Genomic DNA, 15,414 nt, shown 5'->3' on the forward strand with positions numbered 1-15,414 from the left:
CTTGCTGAATTTGATATGGGTGTTATTTAATTGCATGACAGTAACATATTTAACAAATTTCCCTCAAGATTTAGGAATTTAAGTCCATTTCGCAAGCAGCAAGTATTAAGATCTAGCTGTCTGTCTTTCTTTGGCTGGTAGTTGTTAGTTGCAGATCCAACTGTCGTGTGGAATTATCGTAACTTTAGGTTTCTTCAATAGATGATACAAACTAGACAATTATGATATCGAATTTTTTAATTTTTTTTTAAAACATGGTTTGCTCCGACAAGTGATGATGATTTTGGGTATCTTGACATCTACATCATCTAATCTTAGCTCAAATCGCCTAGTATTTTCCTGTCAATTGGTTTTGTCCTTTGTTTATATTTTAAATACCCTTAATAAGTAAGAAGTGTTAGCTGGTGCCATTATTGCCTAGCGGGGTTGCGAAGTCAGTCGCCCAGTGGGGGAAGATATGGGCTCCAATCGTTGTAATAACTCATCAAAGGAGAGGTTAAAATGGACTAAAGAACTGCACGATTTGTTTGAGAAGGCAGTCCATCAGATTGGAGGTCCAGATAGTAAGTGATTTATGATCATTCAAGATTATATATGTATCATTGCATTTTTATCTTCTAATGCTTGGTCTTCCCCAGGGGCTACTCCTAGAGGTATTTTGAGGGCTATGGCAATTCCTGAACTCACTATCTTACATGTCAAGAGTCATTTACAGGTTCTCTCTCTCTCTCTCTCTCTCTCTCTCTCTCTCTCAGCATGTTGCAACATAAGCATGCCGTCTCTGATTCCCGATTTCTCCGTGTCTACAGAAATACAGGATGTCAGTATTTACTCGAGAAGAAGACCACGTTGGTAAATCTAACTATCCATCCATCTTGTTAACAACTATTTGTTTTCCCCTCCATCAACTTGTTGTTCTTACAAGGGTGACTTAATGGTACCCCTTTTAAAACATGCAGGAGGAAAGTTTGAAAAAACAAGTGCATCGGAGATGCTCCCAAACTTCAGTGCTATCTCGTCAGTTGATTCCAAACTTATATGTTCTTTGGGATTCATATTTGCTTCTCCAATCTTTATTTAATGTACCGTCCGTTAATTTATATCTACATATACTTTTAGGAGTGCTCAGCTAAATGAAGCCTTGCTTATACAGATGGAAGCACAAAGACGATTGAGCGATCAACTTGAGGTACATAACTCCACAAATCTACCAGTACCAATAAATTTGATCAATGCTACTTTTCGAAATAGTTTCAAACATTTGTGTTATGCAGGTTCAGAAAAGCTTGAAGACGAAAATTGAAGCACAGGGAAGATATCTAGACAAAATAATGGATGAATACAAGAACCGAGCCCCTGGAACAAAGCCCGTAAAGCCATATTCTCCAATATTATCAATGCCTTCTCTCAGTGAAGAATCTGATCAGTCAAATATTGGCAAGGAATTTGAATCGGATTCTGAAGTGATGTCCAAAGACGAATTTCGAGCTCAAAAGAGGATCAAAATCCAGGATGATGTCATTCTGCCACATGTACACAAACATTCTGGATTTTTCAATCCAGCTGGTTCACATCACCAAAGCCTAAGTATGTTTTGTGTTGATGGATTGGATAATAATATATATACAGAACAAGAAATCAGCTTCCCCTGGAGTGTTTCTGCCTTCCAATCGCAGCTGCTGCCGCGCATTTACAATCCCTCGAATCAGTAATAATGAAATCAAATAGTGTTTCTTGCATGGTTCACTGCTTGAAATTAAATGGTCACTCTGTATTACTCTAAATAATGACCATAATATATGTTTTCTATCTTGATAAATAATTAAGCTCGTAGCAAAAGGGGTTTGTTTGTAATTCACGACTTTGTCATAATTTTGTAGAAAAATATTTAACATTAATTATCAAACACTAAGGGCCAATTATTGTTTATAAACTGCTTAATGTAATATTAGAAATCACATGATAATTTGGTGCAAAAGGGAACCGAGACTTTGTTTTCAAGTGCACAAGTCACGTGCCAACAATTGCAAATGAACACAAGCACGTCTTTGTTTTTTGGCCTGTTCAGTTGTTTAGCCTTCCTGCATACATTGCGTCTTATCTATATACTCCTAGACAGATTTACATAGTATGAGTTGTCTCCATATCATGACTTACCCTATTTCATATTTGATCCAACACAAACAATATAAATAAATATAATAAATAAATAAACAAAAATCATCTGCACAAACTTGAATATGCATTCAAGGGAAAGTCCCTTTGAGCAAATATACACTACAAAAGCCAAATGTCTCATTTAATAATTGTCAATAGGAAACAACAGTAGAAACAAAAGCTGATAGAGATGAGAGAATATGGACTCGAACGGGCTGGAAGGTTGCGTTTTACTAATCAACTCCATGAATAAGGCTAATAATCAGATATACTTTGCCTCATCAATAATCCACCAATCAAATTGAACACCGATTAATACAAGGCATGCCACAAACAATGATCGATTTAACTAATTCATACAGGTAAAAAGAAACAAATAACTAGCTTATATTTACTCACCAAACTTAATAGAATCATCCTTCATCAACTTTATGCTCAAACTATTGAATCTCCCTCTCGAATAATGTCGAGAAGCCTTTCTCCAATCTGTCCCAGTTTTCATCATGGCTACAAATTCATCATAGCTAATTTTTCCATCCTGCATTCAAGAGGAAATACATTGTGAGTTCTGAGAAACGTTCCACGTAATAATAATATATAGTTAATACATCTAACGAGCGCAAGACAATTTATTCCCACCTTGTCAGTGTCAACCTCCTCGAAAATATCATTAGCCACATCTGTACAATCATCAACTCCATCTTCCATTAAGGTTTGTCGAAGCTCTTCAGGCTCAATGTAACCATTCCCATCTTTGTCAAAATAGGAGAAAGCTTTGTGGAGATGTTCATCGTTCGCCATCCTCCGTAAATGGAGTGAAATGGCAAGGAATTCGTCATAGTCCAACGTTCCTTTACCATTTGTATCCACCTATTGGCAAGAAATATATCAATTTACCCACTGGAAAAAATGCAAAACTTCGAGAATGAAAAGCATAAAAAAGAAAGAAATTGACTATCTAAAGTTAACAGTTACCTAAGAATAACCTAGGGTAACACTACATAGTTTCAAACTGAAAAGTTTAAAGTTATAAAGTTCAAGACTTACAGCTTCAATGAGCATCTGCACTTCAGTCTCGGCCATTTGTGGATTGAATTTTTGCATTCCAGCCTTTAGTTCTTCAGTTGAAACAACACCATCATTATCAGTGTCTATCTTACCAAACATCTCTTTGATACCCTCAACTTCTTCATTAGACAAGAAATCAGCAATGACCTAATCAAAGAAGCACGAGTATAAATATTTCAGCAAAAAATATAACTGCAGAAAAGATAGATAAAAGTAAAAGCAACTGTGGTAAAGATTGATAAAGGTATAACTTATAAGCATCAACTGACCCTAAGAGCCTTCCTCTTGAATCTATTCATCAATGAGAACTGCTTCAATCGCGACTTGACAACATCCCCAAGTGGAACGTTCCGAGCATTCTTTGCATTTTGAAGCCAAGAGTGTTCTATCAATGCCAAATAACGAGGAAGAACAAACGTTTAGTATTTGCATAGTAAAACACCAAAAGCATTCTACAAAGACTACAAAATAATAAATATTGAACTAATCAGCACAAAAATATTATTCAAAAATCCAAAATCCAATGAAATATAATCAACAAAAAGGAAAAAAAAAGTTTACATACAACACACATACCAAGAACTTGTTTCGCAGTCAGTCGAAGCTTTGGATCTGGCTCCAGCATCTGTCTTACAAGGTTCTTGGCACTCTCTGATACACTTGGCCACGGCTCACGCTCGAAGTCTATTTTCCCACGTATAATGGCCTGGGCTACACCTTGTTCAGATTCTGTGTAAAAAGTTTGCACCGAGTTATTTTTTGTATATTTTACATTCTGTAGGTATGAGAAGACCCAAGAATGATGAACATAAACCAAAGGTAATTTAGTCCAAATGGGATTACAAAAAACGAAGAAAGTCCAATATACCTGCCCAGAATGGAGGAACTCCACACAACAAAATATAGAGAATCACCCCAGCACTCCATATATCAATTTCAGGCCCATAATTTCGCTTGAGCACCTCTGGGGCCATATAATAAGGGCTTCCCACAATTTCTGAAAACTTCTCACCTAGAATGCAACAGTTAAATAGTCATAATATAATAATACCATTAATGATAAATAGGAACATATTTTTGGATTATAATCATCAAACATAGCTGTAATTGCTTAATTCAAAACCTCTATAGAAAGCACTAGCCTGCACCGTGGAATCAAATACTGATACCCAATAAGAGTTTACAAGGTAATTACAATGTAAAAGAGCCTCCATAAGTACAAAATCCATTAAACGCACATGCATGCAACAAAAAGGAAAATGTTAAAACGAATACAGAGATAACTTTAGATTCTCAATATGGGATTTTTTTTATACAATCTGCTTCTTATAGACCACAGATCCATTTCAAACTTTAATATTCTTATATAAGTTCTTTGGAGTGAAAGCAGAGCATAATAATAATAAGTTGCTTCTCATCCACTTTCAGGGAGCAAGGTCATGTATCTATAGTTGATACATTCCCAGCAGCAGCCCACATTTCCTACCTGAAACTCTATAGTTGATACTTAGCATCTAGATTCGGGCTGATTTGGGCATAGTACAGTAGAAAATTTCCTGTCACAGCAGAAAACCTCCACAAATACATCCTTCCTCCCAACTTCCAACCGTTGTGGTTTCCATAATTTGCACCCTTGCATTTCTAGTCACATTACCCAACTTTCCATTTCGATATCAAGGTATTATTTTTTTAACTATTATCTCTTAATCATTTTTTCGTTTGGTGCATTAACTACAACCAACCTACAAGATAATCTTCTAACTAACATACCCATAAAATTATAACAAATAAATTAAATAGTCAAACACTACCCATAGATACTCCTATATTCAAATCTGCAAACAAGCGAACACTTATTCCGACATCAAATCATCTAGATAGCAATAGCAATTGATTAAACAAGTCAGTAACTTATATTCATCCACTAATCAAATAGAGACTAAAATTGATTACTTACCTGGCTTAAAGAAGATCGACAAGCCAAAATCAATTGCTTTAAGAGGCGAATTTTCTTTCTTATTTGCAAACAAAAAATTCTCCGGCTTCAAATCCCTATGGATCACGCCGTGCTTGTGGCAAAGCTGCACAACCTCCATAATTGTCTTCATCACCGCAGCAGCTGCTCGCTCTGTGTAATGACCGCGTGCCACGATCCTATCAAACAGCTCCCCGCCCTCACAAAGTTCCATCACCAAATGCACTGCATTCTCATCCTCGCACGCCTCCTTCAAAGTGACGATGCTGGAATTCTTGGGCAAGTGCTTCATTATCGCAACCTCCCTCCTCACATCCTCGATATCGACAGCAGTCCGCAGCTTCCGCTTGGATATGGACTTGCAAGCAAGCTGGTCCCTGGTTTCTCGGTCAATGCACAAATAAGTGACTCCGAATTCACCACGGCCGAGCTCTCTATCAATTAAATACTTCTCCTCAATGTTTTCCTTCTTAACGTCCGTTAAAACGGTGATTGCTTTCTTAATGTTGGAGGAGGACTTGTCCTTGCGGCCATGATCGTGGCCGGAGAAGTTGGAAGATTTGACGTCTTCTCTTGCGACGGCGGCCGGAGATCTGCAGCAGTTCCCCATCCAAATCGGGATAAGATTAATTGAGAGAAAATTAAAAAAAAAAAACCCTAAGTCTAAAGTGAAGTAGCTAGGCTTTCACATGATTGGGAGTGTGACACCCTGTCCCTATTGAGAGAGTAGAGTAGAGCTTGATGAGGACGATAATGTGAGTGAATTTTCACACAGAAAGAATGAATTTCTCTGTGTGGGTGTGTGAAAGGGGAAAGAGAGGGCTTTTTTTTTTTTTTCTTTTTTAACTCTGCAATTAGTGGTGGGTACGGTTACGGGGTTCAGATGCTTTTGTAGAGTGAGACACCTTTTTGAAATTTTATATTCCCGTTAAATATAAGCTCTGTACATGTGTCTGTAAATGTGTAAAAATTGTTGCCGGGTCGGAACGGGACGGAAGTTGGAAACATGAGTTGGCGACCGTACCTTGGCTGCAACATTAGATTAGATTACGAAAAAATAAGAAATTGGAATTTTTCTTTTGGGGTTAAAAAGCAAAAATACATACATATGTCAATGTTGGTCGTAATTTTGAGAAGTCAGTCAGTCACACTTGAGTGATCAGTCGTAAGAAGAAAAACAACACTTATGGTTTGTTTGCGACTCGTTAACTTTTAATAATTGCAATTGACCAAAAGAGTGCATAAGTTAATTAGGACCTCTTTTGATTTAATTTAATTTGTGTTGAAAAAATGTAGAGAAGAGTGCATAATTTGGTTGATTTAATTTGATGAGTGCAATAGAGTGCATAATCTTGTTTACCCTTTTCCTGGGCCCATGTTCTAAGCCTAATGGACCATGTCCTAAGCCTAAAGGCCCAGTATCATTCTTGGGCCAATGATTTTGATATTTGGAATTGGGTAAATAATTACCCTTTTCGTGGGCCGACGTTGTTCGGTTACAGAAGTTTGTTTTCGTGGGTCCCAGCTGATTTGAAACTGTATGCATGCTCGCCACGTGGCTGAAACAGGGAGGCGCACGACAGACTGAGAGTATACTGTCCTGTTTCTCGGTAGCAATCATCTCAAAATGCTTGATGCAAAATTTGTTCCATACGAATTACGAGTGGCCTCAACGAAGTAAAAAAAAAAAAAAAAAAAAGTTGGAGTAGAACATTTAAAACAAGGGACCAATAATTCGTATATGTTAGTTAATCCTGGGACCTCTTTTTCAAATGTGGTCTCAGCACGACAATAGCGACACGCAATATGAACAAATGTGGATGCCCCAAATATAGATATATAGGCGCAAAAAGAAATAATATAATAAATATTAGTAAAGGCAGGAGAGAGAGAGAGAGAGAGAGAGACTGTGCAGGGGAAGAAAAAGGAATGAGAGAGAAAGAGACAAACATAAATCAAGAGAGAGAGAGAGAGAAAAGAAAAGTTTATCACTTGGTTCTTCCTTCCGTTTTCATGGATATCTCATAGAGAAAAAACATACACACTGCACACAAGACTATCTTACTTCTGCCTTTGCCAAATAATTCAGGTTTACACACCATAATAATAGAATAAATTAATAATAGCAAAACGATGATGCGTTTTCATTTCCTGATAATCTTTTTCCTTGCTCGCCGATCTTCTTTTCATTAAAACAGTGTATATGTATATATATATATATATAATACATCTATATGTTTGTGTGTATACATGGATCATGGTCAATGGTCGCAACTCCATCATTCCCCATCATATGCTGCTGCAGCGGGCGATTTTGTGATGAGTAGTATTAATGATACCGGCGGCGGCGGGGATAGGTTTCCCCAGTGGAGTATCCATGAAACCCGGGATTTGTTGATGTTTCGGGCCGATCTGGACCCGAATTTCATGGAAACCAAACGCAAGAAGCTTCTCTGGGAACTCATCTCCACCCGGATGAAAGATAAGGGTCACAACAGAAACCCTTTGCAGTGCAAGTGCAAGTGGAAAAACCTCGTCACTCGCTACAAGGTCTATTCATTACAAGTTATAACACACACATACACACAGTTCATGATATTCACAAATACATACGTGTAGGGATGTGAAACGACAGATGAAGCAGAAGTGGTGAGGCAACAGTTTCCATTTTACAATGAGATGCAAACAATATTTTCTGCAAGAATGCAAAGAACGATGTGGCTGGAGGCGGGAGGGGGTGGCGGCGCCAGCAGTTCCAAGAAGAAGGGGGTGGTGCATCATCAGTTTTCATCCGACGAGGATGATGATCTTGAAAACGAAGACATCAGTATCCAAGGAGAAAAAAAGGGCCGTGGAGCAAAAAGGAAAAGGAAAACGGTGATGAAAGGACGAACCGCAAGTAGTTGTGGAGGGGAGTTAGGAAATTCGATAGTTAATGGAGTTAGGGAGATGATGGAGGATTTCATGAAACATGAGATGGAAATAGAAATTCAGTGGTTAAAATGTAACGAAGAAAGAGAAGAGAAAAGGAGAGTGAAAGAGATGGAATGGAGGCAAACAATGGAGGTACTTCAAAATGAGAGGATGATGATTGAAACAAGGTGGCGGGAAAATGAAGAAGAAAGGAAAATTAGAGAAGAAATTAGGTCTGAGAAAAGGGATGCCCTTATTACAGCTCTTTTGAACAAGCTTAGTACAACACAAGAAGGATCGTTTCGTTTTAAAAGTGTAATATTAGTAAAATATATGTTGTGTGAATAACGGCATTTATCAGCTTTAAAAAAATAGTAGTAACATTCATTGGAAAATTAATACACATATGGCCAGGAGCGGAACCAGGATTAGAAAGTAGGGGGGCTAACTAAAATTTCGGGGTTCGGGGCAGCATCCCGAAAAAAAAATTAGGTTCACAAGACATTGAAAAAATAGGTTTACACTGCGAAAAAAAATTACGACACATATCTATAATATGATATATATCTATAATTTATATGAAATTATGGAGAATAAACAAAAAATTAAGAGTTAAGAAACATATTTACAAAATCTTTGGGGGGCCAAAAGTAATATTCAAAAAATATTAGGTCAAAATAGCTTAAATTTTTTTTTTCTTGGGGGTCAACTGCCCCCCCCCTGCCCCTTCATGGTACCGCCATTGCATATGGCTTTCGTTTTGCTTTTTTGCTTATCAAGATGCTGGTCGGATGCTGTAATAGCGAGCAATCGTATGAATTTTATCATGTGTATGCTTGCACGTAAAATGTGCTTTGTATAAATATATATAAATTGCACCCTGCAATGAATGTACTTGAAAAGAAGCACTGTACATTATATTTTGTCTTTGATCTTCATGGATACAACAAATACATTTTATAGAAATTAATAAACTTCTGAAGAACCGTACAAGAATTAGAGACTGGAACTGCGTACATACTATGTTAATTACGTAATGAATATATAGTGAATATATATTAATTATTCTCCGTTGTCTGATAATGCATCACAAGTTCATCAACAAACTGTTGCAACAATACTTGAAGAATTTCTTGTCCGAAATGCTGACACATATCCTCAAAATCTTCGAACTCCAACTTACACCCATCCATCCAATTCTCATTGACATCTTCATCTGCCAGCCTACATATTTCTTCTGCCATTCTTTTGTAGTAACAGCTCTCTTTGCTCTTCATTTTCCTTTCGTTTTTCCCTTTAGTTATTGCTCTTATTTCCCCATTATGCGTAGAATGTGCACCACTACTTGAACATGGAATCCGCTCAGATTTACCGATTTTAGATGCTGCATTGTTTCTTGAACACACTTCTGCAACAACAACCAAAAAATTTAAAAAAAAAAAAAAAAAAAAAAAAAAAGAACACATTAAAACAGAGTAATTACTTAGAATTTGGAAATAAGTAAAAAATATGTACCTGGTGGTACTACTGTGGCTTGAGGGTGTACTCTCTTCATGCGACATCCAGATTGAACTTTCTCATGACTCAAAACCATCTTCTTTTTTGTCTTCAAACCCTTTGAATTTTTCCTCAATTCTTCATTAGATATCACATTTTGTCTGCTTTCTTGCTTTAATCGGCCATGTCTTGTACTCTTTGCATGGAAATCTACCTTCTGTGATGATTTCTTTTGGTTCATACCCTCTACCTTTTTACTGGGCTTGTTAGTAACTCTCTTCTCGTGCAATTTTTCGCGGTTTCTGATTCTATCTCCCTTTACTATTTTTGAGTGCTGGTAATAATTAATATCAGGACTTGTTTTCCTCGTGATAAGCAATTCTGGTTGTTCAACTTCTGCAGTGTCCTTTAAGCGTAGAATTACATTACTACTAAAGTTGTCGTTGATACCTTCACGAAAGGAAACTGATGTTCTGACTCTTCTGTGGTGGTGGTGAGGCCTCCCTTGTTTAATTATTATGGGATCAAAGTGGGAGAGAAAATCAATTGAATTAACTGACCTGCTTCTGAAGAAAGAGCCCAAAGTCGTTTTCTCTTTTGGAGCCAAAAATGGGGAGCTTGGAAATGAGTCCAATCCCATTAATCTTGCCACTACTCCTGGAGTTGATGCTGCTTCTACTTTCATATTAGCCGCCCTGTGTTCCATGGAATATTCTTCCGGCTTTTGTTCAATATTGAGCTCCACGAATTTGTCGTCAGACGGGTGAGTTGGGAGGCTGCCGGAGCATATCAGCCGGCGTAGAATGCCGGAGAAGCATTTGCTGGGAGTTGTATTAGCTGCATTTGCCATTCCTGGCCTTCTTTTTTTTCAAAGTGTTCACTGTGGAAATTTCACAGACACACACATGAAAAAGTGATGTTTGTATAGAATGATGATTGAATAATAACAAATGTGTTGTGGGTAGAGAAAATTATAAAGTGGGGGTTGGTTTGAAATTTGAATTGTGGTGCTAAAATGGGATTGAGGGAAACAAAAGATGAATTATTGGAGTGTAATTGGCTAAAAAATTGATTGGGATGGTGATGGGTAATTACACTAATATAGAATGAAGAAGCCAAAAGTCTTGGGATAAGTGGATTTCCATTCACACTTGGTAAATTCCAAGAAAGCAGTACTTCGTCTGGTTAAGAATGTCCGTGTGTGGAGTCAGTGTTCCAGTCGAATTAACTAATTACGCGTTCGAACCTAATGTAATTTCCATAAGGTAGATCAACATGATGTAATTATTAATTAACATACTGTTTTTATGGGGTACTTTAACAAATATTAAGGTACAATTTTATATTTTTGCTCAAAATAATAAAATGTCGGTTTTCTACTTTCAAAATCGTAGTGTGTGTGTGTTTAAATGGTGTCAGGAAAAATGGTGAGCGGAAATATTCAATTGCATGCAGCCGGACTTTGTTGACTTGTACGTCGGAAATGAAGACGCGTCCACACTCAGCCCATATTAGTCTTCTCTTGTGGGGCCCATTTGTTCAATGATCTCGGCCCACAGGCCCGAACTAACTCCCCCTTTTTTTTTTATTCTTATTTGTGTACGTACTTATAAAATAGTATGTGTGTTTATGTAATTTTTTCATATTTGATGTGATGTATATTATTTATAAACGGTGGTCCTGTTTAAATTTGACTTGGTGACACTAGGTTAGCACTTTTGGAACCTGGATTGACGCATTAAGTTCTAGTTTTGGACCACCCCACTAGTGACTAGTCCAATCACTATGACTAAATTAAATCTCCCATACATCAAATTACCTATAATATAGCTTTACAATTTTAGGAAGCTCCTCTCACTGTTCTGGTTTAACGGCTTAATTGAATTATTCACTAGGCTTTGAAATAAGTCAACTATGACAAGCACATTTTGGTTTAGTGGCACGGCAAGTTATTAAAATTTAGGATTCAAGTCCCACAAAAAATATGATTACTTATACGATAAGCGGCTGATGATGGTTCATTGTTCTTGGAAGCAAACGACAAAATATAATCTTTATCCAAGATCAACCATCACGGGGATGTAGCTCAGATGGTAGAGCGCTCGCTTAGCATGCGAGAGGTACGGGGATCGATACCCCGCATCTCCATAGATATTTTACATTTTTGTTTGCTTTGGTGGGACCGTCCACAAGCCACGGCCCAATGGCCCTAATCCATTAACAACAAATACTTTTTTATTTTATTGCTCCTGATGACAATCCATTTGGCCCACGGCCCACCTCCCTAATTACAATTTTCATTTTCGCAAGTTATTGGTAAATTGATTAATTTACCAACAATTACAAAACAGAATGCAAAATCAACTATCAGAACGATTGACAGACGCAAAAATTTGAAGGCATATTCATCTCTGCTTGAAGTAGTATATCTTCTTGCACTATCCAAATTGGTAATCTTATGACAGCCATCTCTGTCCTTTTCCAATGAACATTAGATCTGATTTCTTTTTTACGCTTTCTACCAACACAGAAAGAAGTATTCGAAATGAAAATTCAATTCAACTATATTCAAATGACAAATCCAAATTGTATAAGAATAAGCAACACTAGATTCGAAAACATTGTGAGCTCTCACTCTAATAACACTGATCAACAAGAATTTAACCAGCATCTAAGATATTAAAAACAAAAAATTATACTCCGATTTCCATATCACTTGGAATTAGCAAATATATAAGACAGGTTACATTACCAAATTTCTTAACATAGCGAAAAGAAAAATTCCTAATTAACCGCCGAATCCATAAAGAGTTCGGCCCTGCCTCTTGAGGGCATAAACAACATCCATCGCCGTCACAGTCTTGCGGCGGGCGTGCTCGGTGTAGGTGACGGCGTCGCGGATGACATTCTCGAGGAAGATCTTGAGAACGCCACGTGTCTCCTCGTAGATGAGCCCACTGATTCGCTTCACGCCACCCCTGCGAGCCAGACGCCGAATAGCCGGCTTAGTGATGCCCTGGATGTTGTCCCTCAGAACCTTACGGTGCCGCTTTGCGCCGCCCTTACCAAGTCCCTTGCCGCCCTTTCCCCTCCCCGACATTTTAATTACCCCTTTCTCCTTTTTAATATGTGAGCTGAATTTTGAAATGAGAGAGAAATGCTTGGAGATGATGGGCGGTAGTGGGATTGTTAAATAGATGGATTGTTTGATGTTCAGCCGTTGGATTAAGTATATTTATCGACGGCTTGAGATGACAATCCGTGTCGAGTGGATTAGATGATCCTGAACCGTTGATCGGTGAAATTCAGCCGTTAGATGAATAATGCGGATAGTGGGCGAGTATCAGTTTTTTAGAGAAAACACAAATCCCAGATTAACCCTCGTCCCTGCGAAAACACAACAATTTGTCCAATACTGAGTTGGGCTTTATCATCTGCTTGAATCCATAATATAATGGGTTTTGGTTTCTTATTTTAATGGGCCTGCCTATAATTGTTGATCGACATTTAAGTATTAATCACTGCCATTCAACCTCAACAAATTAATATATTTGAAATTGATCAAATAATCAAAATTTAATAATTATTAATTTATAAATTTGGGGGATAAACAGCTGGAGAGAAGTAAAGGGCATTCACTAGATTTTCTTATCTCACCTCTTACACAGAGAATGTAATAACAAACCAAAACAGCCTACTGTTTAAAGAGACCAGCAAGTTCACCATTCTCATGCATGGAGGTCAATATATCACAGCCACCAAGGAGATCACCATTAACAAAAACCTGAGGGAAAGTAGGCCAGTTACTGTACTTCTTCAAAGTCTCCCTTAAACCATAATTGTACTCTTCATCCAGTACGTCAACACTTTCATATTCCACCCCTTGACTTTCAAGAATTCCAACGACCCTTTGTGAGAATCCGCATAATGGGGCGCTTCTTGACCCTTTGATGAATGCTACCACTTTGTTCTCTTTCACTAACCTGTCGATGAGATCTTCCAAAGGTACTGTCAGTTGGACGTGACTGCCAGGTGTCAACCTCAGATCAGGCTTCTTTCTCGGAGCTGCCTTCTTCACCCATGTTGTATTTCCTGGTTCGTTACCTGGTGGAACCTTCCCTGAAGCTGCTATATGTTCTTGCATCCATGACTTCCATGCTTCGGTTAAAGCAGTTTTATCAGGCTCCTCTACCACCCCAACCTATATATAGCATGGCACTTTGTTGAATATAAATGCAGCAAATGATAAGAAGAGAGAAAAATCCAAAGAGAAACGAAGAAATCTACTTATGATTAACTCTATTTTCATGCTGTAACTAGCATCTAATGTTTCTCCAATTGTTGATTGATGTATGTGATAGAGAAATATGAATACTTTTCTATAAAGTCCGAGATTAAACAGGTTTAAGATTGAGTAAAACAAGAGCTTCACTCTTAACAGCTATCGTTGAATTTTTTTGTATATGAAGTTGCAGACCAAGAGTTAAAATTCGCATATTCGTAAATGAGAAACAAAGAAAGTCTATCAACACAGATGATTCATAGTATATGCTTCAGTCTCAATATCCAGTTCACTGTTTTCGGCCAAAATGGAAACAGATTCAGTGGTTTCGAACGGACCATGACATGTCCGTCCCATAGTTACTTGATATGGGTTCTACTCAAAACAGGCATTTCTCCTTACTACAATATGCATGGACTGGAAGTTTCGTAGACAATATGTAATGCAACAATCACTCCTACATTGAACTTCGAACAGTGAGGGGAAAAACAAGGCTGCAAGACAAAATACGATCTTATTTACCACATATTGCAGTCTAACTGCATTAACTTCACATAGAGGAGGAAGAGGGTTGTTTCGATCGATCCATAAACATTACCAATTCACAAGCTATCTAACAAACATTTGATGGATTTTTGTTTCTTCATTCAACTTGATTTTGTCCTAATACATTTACTGCAAAAAAACTTCAGACACTCGTGAAAAATAAAAATTGTTGAAAGTTGGTTTACTAAAGTTGTTAATTCGAGCTAAAACAAGCTTTTAAGCATCAATCATGACCGAATTGAACATGGTTTAATCCTACTCCTAGGCCGACGGCATTAGGTATATTCCACAACAAATATGTATTGACAAAATTGGGGGAATAGACTGTATCTACGCATCAAAGACCATACGATACCTTCACGGAGAAACAGAGCTCAGGCACGGATTTCTTGTGGGTGAGAACACTGGCGGCGAGATTCCTGGTTATGCCGATGAATTGAAGGTCGTCGCTGTCATTGTAAATGGCATAAACACCGGAATCGGATGGGAATTCGTTTTCCGACGAAACGGGCACCAACTCAGTCTCAGATAAATTCTTCACCGCCGAAACGACGACGTTGAGACGGCGACTTATTAGAGCGGTTTTCTGCACAAGCGATGTGGACGGAAATGGAATAGATGGTTTGGGAAGGGAATAAAAGGAAATAGTGGGGGTACTTCTGGAAGGATGAAAATTGGGGAATCTTCGAAGAGAAGATGGAGAGTGTAATGAAGATGAGAGGTTGAGTGCAGCCATCGACTCGGTTCGAGTTACAGAGGTTCGTCAGCGATGGAGCATCTGATTATCTGGTACGGTGTTGCGTTTCTATCTTGTTTTCTTCCTCAGACAGAATGTGCTAAAATCGTGCTTGGGAAAACAGCGACTCTTCAGCATTTTGGCTGTTTATAAAATTAATTAATTAATTTTTGTAAACCAATTTATGACGTGGACTGGATCTCAATAAAAGGGTGTTCATGTTGGAGGTCCATTTACCAA

The 15,414-nt window shown here is 37.9% G+C and overlaps 6 protein-coding genes and 1 non-coding gene across 7 annotated transcripts; 3 read left to right on the forward strand and 4 right to left on the reverse strand.

Moving 5' to 3' along the window:
• Positions 1–226: 226 nt before the first annotated feature.
• LOC105970114 (myb family transcription factor PHL7-like) lies at positions 227–1,933 on the forward strand. The gene is made up of 6 exons (XM_088826588.1): positions 227–563; positions 639–715; positions 810–852; positions 960–1,017; positions 1,120–1,189; positions 1,275–1,933. The coding sequence occupies exons 1-6, from the start codon at positions 458–460 to the stop codon at positions 1,710–1,712; spliced, it is 792 nt and encodes a 263-aa protein (XP_088682714.1). The 5' UTR covers positions 227–457; the 3' UTR covers positions 1,713–1,933.
• Positions 1,934–2,225: 292 nt separating this feature from the next.
• LOC105970095 (calcium-dependent protein kinase 13) lies at positions 2,226–6,249 on the reverse strand. The gene is made up of 7 exons (XM_012994886.2): positions 5,183–6,249; positions 4,094–4,237; positions 3,802–3,954; positions 3,495–3,610; positions 3,205–3,372; positions 2,797–3,027; positions 2,226–2,695 (listed from the first exon to the last, which is right to left on the reverse strand). The coding sequence occupies exons 1-7, from the start codon at positions 5,808–5,810 to the stop codon at positions 2,549–2,551; spliced, it is 1,587 nt and encodes a 528-aa protein (XP_012850340.2). The 5' UTR covers positions 5,811–6,249; the 3' UTR covers positions 2,226–2,548.
• Positions 6,250–7,357: 1,108 nt separating this feature from the next.
• Positions 7,358–8,503, forward strand: LOC105969985 (trihelix transcription factor GT-3b). Its single transcript, XM_012994758.2, has 2 exons — positions 7,358–7,750; positions 7,820–8,503. The coding sequence occupies exons 1-2, from the start codon at positions 7,451–7,453 to the stop codon at positions 8,459–8,461; spliced, it is 942 nt and encodes a 313-aa protein (XP_012850212.1). The 5' UTR covers positions 7,358–7,450; the 3' UTR covers positions 8,462–8,503.
• Positions 8,504–9,005: 502 nt separating this feature from the next.
• On the reverse strand, positions 9,006–10,684 carry ACI1 (ALC-interacting protein 1). The gene is made up of 2 exons (XM_012994749.2): positions 9,629–10,684; positions 9,006–9,521 (listed from the first exon to the last, which is right to left on the reverse strand). Exons 1-2 carry the CDS (start codon positions 10,458–10,460, stop codon positions 9,172–9,174), a joined length of 1,182 nt encoding a protein of 393 aa, XP_012850203.1. The 5' UTR covers positions 10,461–10,684; the 3' UTR covers positions 9,006–9,171.
• Positions 10,685–11,685: 1,001 nt separating this feature from the next.
• On the forward strand, positions 11,686–11,758 carry TRNAA-AGC (transfer RNA alanine (anticodon AGC)). The gene has a single exon. It is a non-coding gene; the product is annotated as a tRNA-Ala (tRNA).
• A 531-nt stretch (positions 11,759–12,289) lies between these two features.
• On the reverse strand, positions 12,290–12,790 carry LOC105970204 (histone H4). Its single transcript, XM_012995010.2, has one exon. It carries the CDS (start codon positions 12,708–12,710, stop codon positions 12,399–12,401), a length of 312 nt encoding a protein of 103 aa, XP_012850464.1. The 5' UTR covers positions 12,711–12,790; the 3' UTR covers positions 12,290–12,398.
• Positions 12,791–13,167: 377 nt separating this feature from the next.
• Positions 13,168–15,388, reverse strand: CXIP2 (CAX-interacting protein 2). The gene is made up of 2 exons (XM_012994879.2): positions 14,794–15,388; positions 13,168–13,811 (listed from the first exon to the last, which is right to left on the reverse strand). Exons 1-2 carry the CDS (start codon positions 15,172–15,174, stop codon positions 13,305–13,307), a joined length of 888 nt encoding a protein of 295 aa, XP_012850333.1. The 5' UTR covers positions 15,175–15,388; the 3' UTR covers positions 13,168–13,304.
• Between the last annotated feature and the right edge of the window lie 26 nt (positions 15,389–15,414).

This window comes from Erythranthe guttata, chromosome 12 (genome assembly GCF_056151865.1).
Source record: "Erythranthe guttata isolate IM_541 chromosome 12, IM_541, whole genome shotgun sequence".
Classification (NCBI taxonomy): Eukaryota; Viridiplantae; Streptophyta; class Magnoliopsida; order Lamiales; family Phrymaceae; genus Erythranthe; species Erythranthe guttata.

Excerpts from the sequence above, each read along its gene's own strand:
- LOC105970114 (XM_088826588.1), top strand. The coding sequence starts at position 458 with ATGGGCTCCAATCGTTGTAATAACTCATCAAAGGAGAGGTTAAAATGG. Across the intron at positions 564-638 it reads TCAGATTGGAGGTCCAGATA|GGGCTACTCCTAGAGGTATT; the intron begins GTAAGTGATTTA and ends GGTCTTCCCCAG. Across the intron at positions 1,018-1,119 it reads CCAAACTTCAGTGCTATCTC|GAGTGCTCAGCTAAATGAAG; the intron begins GTCAGTTGATTC and ends ATATACTTTTAG.
- LOC105970095 (XM_012994886.2), bottom strand. The coding sequence starts at position 5,810 with ATGGGGAACTGCTGCAGATCTCCGGCCGCCGTCGCAAGAGAAGACGTC. Across the intron at positions 3,373-3,494 it reads TCAAGAGGAAGGCTCTTAGG|GTCATTGCTGATTTCTTGTC; the intron begins GTCAGTTGATGC and ends TTCTTTGATTAG. Across the intron at positions 2,696-2,796 it reads AGGAGGTTGACACTGACAAG|GATGGAAAAATTAGCTATGA; the intron begins GTGGGAATAAAT and ends TCTTGAATGCAG.
- LOC105969985 (XM_012994758.2), top strand. The coding sequence starts at position 7,451 with ATGGATCATGGTCAATGGTCGCAACTCCATCATTCCCCATCATATGCT. Across the intron at positions 7,751-7,819 it reads ACCTCGTCACTCGCTACAAG|GGATGTGAAACGACAGATGA; the intron begins GTCTATTCATTA and ends ACATACGTGTAG.
- ACI1 (XM_012994749.2), bottom strand. The coding sequence starts at position 10,460 with ATGGCAAATGCAGCTAATACAACTCCCAGCAAATGCTTCTCCGGCATT. Across the intron at positions 9,522-9,628 it reads AGCCACAGTAGTACCACCAG|AAGTGTGTTCAAGAAACAAT; the intron begins GTACATATTTTT and ends TTGTTGTTGCAG.
- LOC105970204 (XM_012995010.2), bottom strand. The coding sequence starts at position 12,710 with ATGTCGGGGAGGGGAAAGGGCGGCAAGGGACTTGGTAAGGGCGGCGCA.
- CXIP2 (XM_012994879.2), bottom strand. The coding sequence starts at position 15,174 with ATGGCTGCACTCAACCTCTCATCTTCATTACACTCTCCATCTTCTCTT. Across the intron at positions 13,812-14,793 it reads AGCTCTGTTTCTCCGTGAAG|GTTGGGGTGGTAGAGGAGCC; the intron begins GTATCGTATGGT and ends TGCTATATATAG.